The following is a 10,586-nucleotide window of genomic DNA, read 5'->3' as shown; positions in this document are numbered from 1 at the left end:
GCAGGAATGAGAAGACACTTTTTCAGGGGAATGACTGAGTAGTTTCAATTTGTAACTGGAGACCCACATTTCAGGTTAAAATTGTAACATGGGCACATTCTGGCTATTTTGTGCTCCTGGGCAGTGAGCATACCTCTCACCAAGACCTTTGTGCTCCAGGTCCAGGTTTTTGTGCAATGTTTTCAGGCAGCTGTGCTGATTTATTAGCACTTCATATTCTGCAGACTGCCGTTCATGTAGTGAAGCAAGGTGTTCATGGTCCTGAAGCAATGACTCGTACTCAGCTTTCAGCTGCTCCTTCTGTTTCAGTAGATTTTCATTCTCATTCTCCTTTGCTGTCTGCTGATTTTGGAGTAAAGTATTCTGGGCCATCAGTGAAGAACTCTGGGAGCTGAGAGTTGAATTTTCTACCTAAAGTTTCTCAAATAAAAAGCAGGTATTACTTATTTACACCTACTGACACATACAACAAACATGTAGTAGCAGCAGCTTGTATCTGTATATAGTTATTCAAGAATGCATTCATTGCTTTGTAGACTTAAGACATCTATGGACAATTACTCATTGTTTTGGTATTATTGCTGGTAGTGTGCACCACATAAAGTCATGTTTTCAGCAGTCAGAAAATAACAGGATAACCTCTAAACTGAAAAAACACTGTTTTACCAGTAGAAGCATTTGAGCTTGGAAGACCAAGATAAGCTGGAATATTTGCAATTCAGCTGCATCTCTAAATCATGTACAAAGCTAAAAGTTACCTTAGGTTTGTGTACAAGTAAAGAAAACTTATGTTCACCCAAAATCAACAAAATTATCTGCACCACTGTGTATGGGGGCATAGAAGTCTGATTTCAGTAGTGCATTGACTTCTTATGTTGCTTATGTACTTCAATTACAGGTGAGAAACAAAGAGAATAAAAGAAAAATATCTGTGAATATGTAAGAGGCAAAGCTTGAAAAGAGAAAGTCACAGTAAAAAAAACCCAACAACTCGGAGCTAATCCAATATTGTCCTTTAAAACTGTTCTCTTTCTCAAGCTAAGTTTATTTTTTCAACATTAACTTTTAAGAGTGTTTTCCTCCAGCAACTTTGACATTTTGTATGAAAGTATGAAAACTGTGACTGGAACTTATTGCTACAATGCCTTTTGGGAGCTAACTTGAGTCCTCTTCCCATTTCTTCCAAGCTCTCTCACAGGCATACCATTAACAGAAAAAAAAGCAAAGATCTTTTATTGCCAAAGTGCAGCTTTCGGAACAACACATCTGGATTTTGCTTCCCTCTATGTAACTACCTTCTTAAGGAAGATAGCTAGCACCCATTAGCTACGGAGCTGATTTCCCTTCTAGCTTGGAGAAATCCAGACCTCAAACTAAGCTCCACCTTGTGGACCTTGTCTTTACAACACTACACCCAGCCTACCAATACAAGTGTTTTCTTAATATCTCTCATCTTCTCCACACTACTGTATTCAAATCCAGCCTCCTGGCAGAGAGGTGCATGGTTGTCCTGACCTGGAGTTTGGCTGTCTGTGTCTGCAGGGCAGTGTTGTGCTCCTGAAGGAAGACATTTTGCTTCTGCAGTGTCAGGATCTGATTGTTGAAGGAGACATTCTGTGTTTCCAAATGCTTCAGCTGTTCTTTAAGCAGCTGCTTCTCAGTATGTAGAGCTGCATTCTAAAAGAGAGAAGGCATAGAAGGGGTGACAGGATGAAATGAAACAGCCGTCTTGATCATTTGTAGTCCTATCAAAGATGAGAACCAATTAGTGATGATCATTCTGCAACAAATGTGCAAGAGCAAACTTCCCAGCATTAAATAAAGGTAGGACACATGTTATACATAGAATTAACCCTGGCAATGGTGTTATACATGACATATATAGTATAAAATTCTTATGTGCTCCTAAGATACTTGAAGAATTTGGTAGACAATGTGCTCCAGCAAACCACAAGACTCCTGTAAGTCAAAATCCAGTTCCCAGCAACCCACTCATAATTGCAAGGCAAGTCTGAGAGGTAACAGGAAACGAGAAGACTTACATTCCTTTCCAGTTCAATTGCCCTATCCTTCAGTTTCAGCAGCTCCATAGTAGCTTCCTGGTGCCCTGTTTCCAGCTTCTCAGTCATTTGGTGGTTGGGAATGAGTTTCTCTGTAGTATACCTCAGTGACTTCTGAGCATACTGTCCATCCTGTTGAGTCTGCTTAAGTGCATCAAAGTCCTTCTTTACCTGAAAAGCCAACAAGCAACAACCTTCAACACTGATTTAAGCAGGATTTTATATTAATAATGATGGGGTATGCAGTTCCTCTCTTTTGCTGGAGGGACTTCAACAGACTTAGAAACCACTACCCTCACTTCACAGATGGGGGAACTGAGACACAGACAGGTGGAGGAATCCATGTCTCTTGGCCTCCAATGAGGTGCCCTTTGACTCACTGTCACCTAACAAGCAGGGTGTTCTCAGGTGAAATGATTCAATTGCAGTCTTCTTCAGCCTTTCATTAAGCAAAGCACAAAACAAAGACCATGGTAATGAAAAAGCCATGGAGAAGAAATCTGCAAATGGTAGTTACGCAAAAAAACCCCAACCAAAACCAAAACCCTCTTGCTGTGCACCCAGCCCAACATTTTTCCTGAAATTGGTGCCGTTATATAGAAAGGGACAAGAGAAAGTAATCCAGACAAAAAAGTTTTTTTGGGAAGTGCATGTACAGGGGTGAGGAAGTAGAGATAACTTGTTCTTGCTGAGTGAAAAAGAAAAAAATGCATGTGAATGCACTGAACCACATAGCGAACAATTAAAATTCAGTTAACCTCTTACCATATTTAGATCATTCTGTAACTGCTGGTTCAAGTTCAGAGAGTCTTTCACTTGAGCTTCCAGCATTGCAATTTTTTCCTCTTTTACAGCTAGTGTTGTTTTTAGTGCTGATTCAGTTTTGCTTTCCAGAATCTTGTATTTTCTGAAACACATGAGAACAGCTTTCCAGTATCTGCTGCTAGGATATGAGCCACCATCTACATAGGGGACTTCACCTTCACCCATTCCAAACCTCACCACCTTACATTGTTATGTGTTTGCTTCTTCAGGAAAATGATTTTCTCTACTGCCACAGATTGTTACTGATACAGTATAGCTGGGGAACCTGCCTTGGGAAAATTTTAATAGAAGTAGCGCCAGCACGGTTCTACAGAACTAACAGCTACATAACTTGAAAGAAAATAAGTGTTTCCTCTTTTTTCCCCCAGTTACACTACAGAAATTTCTTCTCATGATTCCTTTGTACATTCATGACAAGGAGAAAAATCCACAGCAGATTCTAAAGACTCCTAAGAGATGGGTATGTTTCTCTAATTAGGCCAAGAGGCCTATATACAGATGGGTTGTGAGGGTTTCTTTGTTCATTACTATACGACATGCAAAGGAATTCCTTGCAATCAGGAATTTCTTAGGCAACATCTATGTTTATATTAACCAGTTACATGGAGTAATAACAGACATTGTTTATTAGACATTATTTTTACTTGTAAAGAGAATATAAGGAAGAATACATGCTAAAATAGCTACCCAGCTACTCTACTGGGGAGTAGAGCAGGACTGTGGTAATAAGAGACAGAAAATGGCATTTCTTCCTTCCACTGCAGAAGAAGTTCTGCAAAACCTGCAGTATCCTGCCAAGCTAGCTACAGAAAAATATGCTTTATATCCAAAATTGGTAAGGGTAATTGGACTGGGACAGATGAGAACCAAAAAGAAAAGCAAAGGGCTCGAGTTAGGATCCTTACGTGTCGTCATTGCCATTGTCATCCTGTAGCAGCAGCTCTTTGTTCAATCCTATCTTCTCCAGTTCCTGGCTCAATTTGTCTAGCTCACTAGACAACTGTTGACTCTTCAGCTTCTCCAGGACCAAATCCTGTAACAGCACTACCATGATTAGTTGCTATGCAAAGGGTGGTGATAATTTACGAGCACTGTATATTTTTTAAAAAGTACTGAAAACCTCACTGATGAAATCCTAGTTCCAAGAAGGTCAGCTACAATTCTTTATCAGTGACAGCTGAGTACAGAATTAAACTGCTTTTATTTATAGTTTATTTGGAATAAATCTGAAGAATGCTTCTTTTGGCCTTTTGTCTCACTCACTGTACTGGATTACTTCTGCCAATACTGGCATTCTGCCCGCCTGCATAAGTAGGGAATGTGTGCATGCCAGGAAACATCCCTTGTGCTGCAGAAGGGATGTGTGCAGGTCAGGAGACACCAGCAGAGGGAGTTCCCACCTCTCAGCTGGGGCAAAGTACCCTGCTGAAAAGCCCAGCCAACACACACACGGAAGAGTGTGACAAGACTTCAGCATGCAAGTTTCCTGAAATAATATGATTAAGATGTTATTACCAAGTCCCCTGGTAATCGTGCATATTCATTACTGACTCTGAGTTTCTGACATATGGCAAAATACTGCCAAAATTAAAAAAATCCTAATTACATTGTCAGGTAAGAAACAAGACGGCTCTGGAGACTGTGAGAGCTTGGTCACTTATGATGGTATTTACTGGCCTATTCTGGTTTCATTTAGGTTTCTTTGGAAGAATCTCAAGCAGAACCAGACAAGGAAGTCATATGAGGAGCAGATTTGATGGAGCTGTACCAGAAGGTTTACTGAGACAACACTTTGTTGTTATGCCAGTCAAGTGGTCTGTGTGGAAATGGCCTGAGAAAACATAATACCAACCAGCATGTTTAAAAAGGACAAATCACTCCTACCATTCATTGTATTCTGAAATGCAAATGTACCTTAGAGAACTGTACTGCTGATCTTTCTGCTCAAAGTTTTCTTAAACAAGAACAACAAAGTTACTGAAGCACTTCAAGAAAGAAATAAAAATAACCTGGATATCAAACAGAAGCAAGAAAAAAAACCCCAAAAACCCCAAACCCCACACATTGTTAAACACAAACTGCAGGTATTCGATAGTCCTCCGATATCACAAATTTAGGCATATATTCATTCACACGGCAAGGAAAAAGCCTGTAAACAGGTCCCTTCAACATCCATGAACTCCTTCTGTAAAATCTATAGAAAGCAACTAAGGAAAAAAACGTATACTGCTTTACGGGTCTGCACCACTGGAAATTAGCAGAAGTCTGGGAAGGGAAAGATTAAAAAGGAGCCTTCTCAGAAATTATATTACTTTATTTGTTTTTTAGGAAAGTTGGATAGAAACACAACTTGGGACTGCTTCAAACATTTGTGACAAAATTTTTTTTCCTCCTCAAAATTACACTAATGTTTCAAACACTAAAATAAATCTACGAGTATGTAACTGCTTACTACATTAGTCTTGCTAAACTTATTTCACTCAGCTACCACAGCACCAACTGTTTTCCCTTGAACGCTCTTTCACAGGAAATCCTGTTTCTGGCAAGACAGCAGCAGCTGGGGCAGGCAACAAGAGCAAGTTGCAATAACCTGAATCTGCCCATAGGCTACTTTGAGTGTCAGGTTCTGGCACATATATTACTAGTTTGACAATGTCATAATGCTAATTGCGTATTTTTAAAAGATCACTCCTAGGAACATTGCGATTACTGCATTCTGCAGTTGAGAGGCGTACTGCGGGAGATCACTGCTGCTTAACAGCAGAGCTGCTTAGCATGGTCTCAATCTGCAGGGAAGATTTTGGGGGAAGAGCTGTAAGCAGTTGTAAAGCAAAAACTTGGTGCAGCTGTTATTGAAAGGGTTAGGAGGGTCATCTGGGATGGTTCTTGTCTTAACTAAATCTGGTTTAGACGGAGATATTAATGTGTCCTCAATAAGCCCTCTAATTTCTATGCTTAAGAGTCAATCTCCCCTGCCGGAGTCATGTTAGCAGTTAACAGTTTTGTGGTCATGGGGGTAGAGAAAGTATCAAAACTTTTTGTTTACAGCTACCACATGGGAACTGTGTTAAAACCCTACTCAGCATGAATAAAGATGGCATTTGGAAACATTGTGTTTGCAGACACAAAGTGTTACACTGCAATTTTTGGCAGGTTCCACTTTGAGAGGCAACACTATCCAGTGATGGCTGGTAAGGCTATGAAGATCTCCTAGCTCATGAATTAAGTAGTCACGAGACTGATGACTTCCTTTGGTACTACACAGAGCTGAAATAAAAAAATAGCATTGTACTGAAACCAGCAGTATTATTTTGCTTACCTCTCTCAATGTAGCTAGTGTTTTTTTATCAATTGTAACTTGCTTTATGAGGTCTTTATTGTCTTTTTCAAATTCTTTCAGCTTGTTAGATGAATCCCTGAATCGAGCAATTTCCTTTTCTAGTGTCTTGTTTTCTTTCTCAGCAACTGCCAACTTTACTGTACTATCATCCAAAATAGCATCTTTCAGCTCCACTTGCTGCCAAAGTCGTTTTGTTTCTTTCTCTAACATTTTTTTGTCTTTCTCAAGCTGAGATATTTCTTGTTCCAGGGCTTTGTTCTCCTTTTCCAATCTCTCTAGCCGTTTGGCAGAAACCTTTAGCTCCTCAAGGTTTCTCTGGAGGACCTGATTGTCACTCTCCATTCCCTGTACTTCTTTTTCTAACTCCTGTATCTTTTTGCTGCTGTTCTCCACAATTTGCTGAAGTCTCTGGTTTTCAGAGCTGACACTCTGATAGCTTAGCTCCAGCCTCTCTGATTTTTTGCTCATTGCTTTTAACATTTCCACATTCCTTCTTAAGTCCTCTTTCTCCCTCTCCAACTCTTTATTTTCTGCTTCTGTCTGTGCCATTTTTGTGCTGGTAAATCTCATCGTCTCCACCACTTTCCTAAGCTCCAGATTTTCTTCATCCAATTGCTTATTGTCCCTTTCCAGGTCACCAAGCCGGATGGAAATATTCTGCAATGTGTCCAGGGATTTTCTTAGCTTCCTATTTTCCACTTCCAGATCCCCATTCTCCTGCTCAAGAACTTCCACTTTTTCCGTCACTATTTTCATCACTGCTGCCTTCTTTGTAAGCTGTTCATTCTCCCTCTCCAGCCGATGGAGCTCTTTTTCCATTTCTTCCACTCTTTCCACTTTTTCTCTAACCTGGTCAAAATCCTTTTGCAATTGTTTCTTCTCAAATTCCAGCTTGCTCAGTTTGCTACTTGTCTCTGTAACTGTTTCATGAAGGATCTTGTTCTCTTTTTCAATATCTTTTACTCTTGCCTCACTGCTCACTTGAGATCTTTGTCTCAGTGACAAAACCACTTGATTAAGGTGATCGTTTTCTTGTTTCAGGTCCTTTATCTACAAAAACAATCATGCAAATGTTACTTATCTACGCTATGAAGTGCAGTATAAATTAGTCTTGAAGCAGACAGATAATTGTTAACAAAACCGTGTCCACTTCAAGACAAATTTTTCAACAGTTTTCCCTGACTAAAACCAACAAACCAAAGTAATGGGGAAAAAAAAGTTACCTCTATTAACCTGTGATTGTAACAGATCAATAGTCCTATATTCCTGCTACCAGCTGAGAAGTTTGAGGCAAAGAACACCTTAGAGAAGATGCTTTGTAAGGAATCATTCCTAATAAATGGTATCTTTCTGTCTAGGTTTACAAACTCCAAAACACTTGAAACATTTGAAAACTTACAGCAGTTGTAGATCTCATTAAGGACACACTTCCTGTAAGAACAATACACTTATCCCACTGGTCAAATTTCAGCTGAAGCAATTGTGATTTACACTGTAATTTGCATTTGAGTCTTATCTAGACAAAATCCACAGATATCAAAAAGGACTGAGACCCGAAAAAATATGAACCTGCCCTTTCTGATGATTGAGGATACTTCTGGTTTTACTTCCTGCCCTACCTGTGAAGCATTCATTAATTCTTACCACAAAGAGTCTGTATGAGTTCTAGCTAAAATGCAGGAGACTGGTGGTAAAGCGCAGTTTACCAGGTAGAAGTCCAGGGAGAATCCTTCAAGATTAAAAATACTACACAAATAAGACATTTTGTTCTTTAATCTTCACCCCACAAAGCTTGGAACAGATCTTAATACAGGGTGAAAATACACAGATCTGTGTCTGCATTTCTTCATTAGTCAAATTGATACAGATGATACCTTGCATGAACCTATAATAAGACAGTTTCAAGGCAATGCACATGAACTGCAGCACAGTAGTAAAAGCTTAAGGGCATTAAAAATATCAGTCCAGAAGGCATATACACTTTCTCAGCGTCTTTTAAAATAGAGCAAAAAAGTTTGGGTGGCTAAGAAAAACCCCAACCAAACCAATCATACAGGTGGCAGAAGACCAATCTTCTGCAACAAACTGGGGTTTTATTTGCACATCCTAAAACCAGTTAGTATCCCATTTAGTAAGATTCAGGGCTTTCTTCTCCCAAAGAGGGAAAGTCTATCTTTACAACAGCCTGAAGATCTCCCTATGGAGCTACTGGAGTGGTAGCTAGCATCACATGCTCTGATTTTTTGCTTGAAGAAGCCTTTTACCTACATTTGAGCAAGTTCAACCTGCACTTAAAAGCCCTCAAATTGCCCTACCTCCCTGAACTAGATGCTTTAAATGGTATCACTAAATTACCACTACCAAGCACATGCTTTTAGATCACATTTGTGAAGTTTGCACCTGTCTGTCTTTGTCAGCTTTTAGAGTCTCCATGACGACTTGCAGCTGCTCTTTATCTTTTATCAGCTCCTCACTCAAGGTCTCCAGATCTTGATTACTTTGCTTCTCCTTTTCAATTTGATTTTGCAACTTCTCAATCTGTGTGGAGAGAACACACCAAAACGCATAAAACACAGCTTGACACAATGACTGTTTGCACTTGAAGATATTTTGAAGACCAGAAAGGAACGAGATAAAAGACTGGTGGAAAGATGTAAACCTTCCCTTCTGCAGCTTGCCAGTCTCACGGGAGGAAATGGACTGTTTTGTTTTCCTCACAGTGACAAGAATCTCCTCCAAGCCTAGTAAGATCAGAGCATGTAAAGTACAGCACTAAGAAATGTTTCACCTGCCTGCCTGCCTACCCTGTTGTGCTCCTGTCATCAATGATTTAAGTTTCTGGTGCTCACCTTTCTGAGGGATTCACCACCTTCTACATTCTCCATCACTGATGGTCTTAATCTAAGAGCTCATGCAGAGAAAGCTATTAAGACAATTCAGTGAGCAACAGCATTAAAACAAAAACTATCAGGAGCAAAGGACAAGCACTGCAGCTTCCAAGTTTACCTTCTCTCTCCCTGTGCTCTGTTGGCTCTCTGTTCTCCTCAGCTAGTGACAATAGTGGATTTAAAAGATTTGTGAATAAGGTCCTTCAAGGAACGATGTCTTCTTACTCCCTCTTTTTGAAAGTTGCACTCATAATTCACTAAGCACTGAAAAACAGTAGCTTAGAAACAAGAGGTTCAGAGAGCTAGGCTTACCAAGTTCAGAAGTATTCCTTTTTTGGCTTGTAAAGTACTGTGAGTACCTACAGCTCTGCACAAGCATCAGCTCGTTTTTTTGTGTTGGCATTATGAACTCTGCCAACAGTGAGAATGTCATTAACAGTATTCTTACAAGTGGGTATTAACAGTAATTCTTACAAGTGGGAAATAGCTAGAGGCTGGGCTCTGCCTATGTCAACACGTGCCTCATTACAGGAAGTGTTTTAACAAGCAGGGGCTGCCCAGATTTGAGATCAGAAGGACTTAACAGTTAGAAATGTTACCATGTTAAGGTTCATTGGTCTCAAAGGAGCTGTTCAGAGAAAGCTGGAACAAACTTAGTAACTCAGCAATATCTGGTCTTCATTAGCACCTCACAGAAAAAACTGGAGGCAAGTAAGAAACTACTGTTCACAGCTTGTTTCAGTCCAAGTCAGGAATGCAAAGAATACAGACAAGTACTTGGACTGCTACTACTTGACTGTGCCTGAAAGGAGGGTTTTCTATTACCAGCTCCTCTGAAAACCTTGCAAGAATGGAAAAAAATATGTACATGACTTTTCCTTCATGTTATCTCCTTTGTACTACCTGAATAATACTGTTCTGGCTACAGGATCCTTCCAAGCACTAGATCAGCGGATAGCCAAGCGAACAGCAATTTTTGAAAGTCTCAGACACTGGATGAAATCTGGATGTTAAAAAACTTTCAGCAGGTAAGATTTTACTATGGGTATCTCAAGAAAGTTAGAAAAAACCCACAGGCATACAACACTGGAGGCAAACTACTTCTTCATCTTTTGACTTTACATGTGCTTATCTTTTAACAGTCCTTAGAAACTGTTGCCCTCTCCTCTGCCTACTGTAGTAAACATTCTGCAATGAATCAGAGCTACTTCCCCTATTATCCCCTTTCCCCTAGCACAGCTCTCTGTGGACATGCATACCCTCTAATTAAGTGGATACATGTGCGAGAGAAATACAGAAACACGGTAGAGAAAGAGAAGATTAAAAGAAAATTCAAACATCTCAAATCAAGACTATTTTACACATCATGCATCAGGTCTCCGTACACTGAAAGACAACCATATGTCTTGCGCAGACTACAGAGTGCTGTCTACTACCTTTTTGCCTCCCTGTCCTGGGTTCAGCTACAGCAGT

At 39.9% G+C, this 10,586-nt stretch overlaps 1 protein-coding gene across 1 annotated transcript in view; it reads right to left on the bottom strand.

Moving 5' to 3' along the window:
- LOC104409409 (protein Daple-like) overlaps window positions 1-9,110 on the bottom strand; it is a 26,783-nt gene extending 17,673 nt beyond the window's left edge. Inside the window, exons 1-8 of the mRNA XM_010019266.1 lie at window positions 9,075-9,110; window positions 8,626-8,823; window positions 6,205-7,275; window positions 3,791-3,918; window positions 2,826-2,967; window positions 2,043-2,231; window positions 1,516-1,677; window positions 134-411 (exon numbers count right to left, since the gene is read on the bottom strand). Of these exons, the coding sequence (XP_010017568.1) occupies window positions 134-411; window positions 1,516-1,677; window positions 2,043-2,231; window positions 2,826-2,967; window positions 3,791-3,918; window positions 6,205-7,275; window positions 8,626-8,823; window positions 9,075-9,110 (2,204 nt within the window). The remainder of the gene's footprint in view (window positions 1-133; window positions 412-1,515; window positions 1,678-2,042; window positions 2,232-2,825; window positions 2,968-3,790; window positions 3,919-6,204; window positions 7,276-8,625; window positions 8,824-9,074) is intronic.
- Window positions 9,111-10,586: the final 1,476 nt, after the last annotated feature.

Source organism: Nestor notabilis, unplaced genomic scaffold, assembly GCF_000696875.1.
Source record: "Nestor notabilis isolate BGI_N333 unplaced genomic scaffold, ASM69687v1 scaffold29907, whole genome shotgun sequence".
Classification (NCBI taxonomy): Eukaryota; Metazoa; Chordata; class Aves; order Psittaciformes; family Psittacidae; genus Nestor; species Nestor notabilis.
This window is presented reverse-complemented; position numbering and strand designations above follow the sequence as displayed.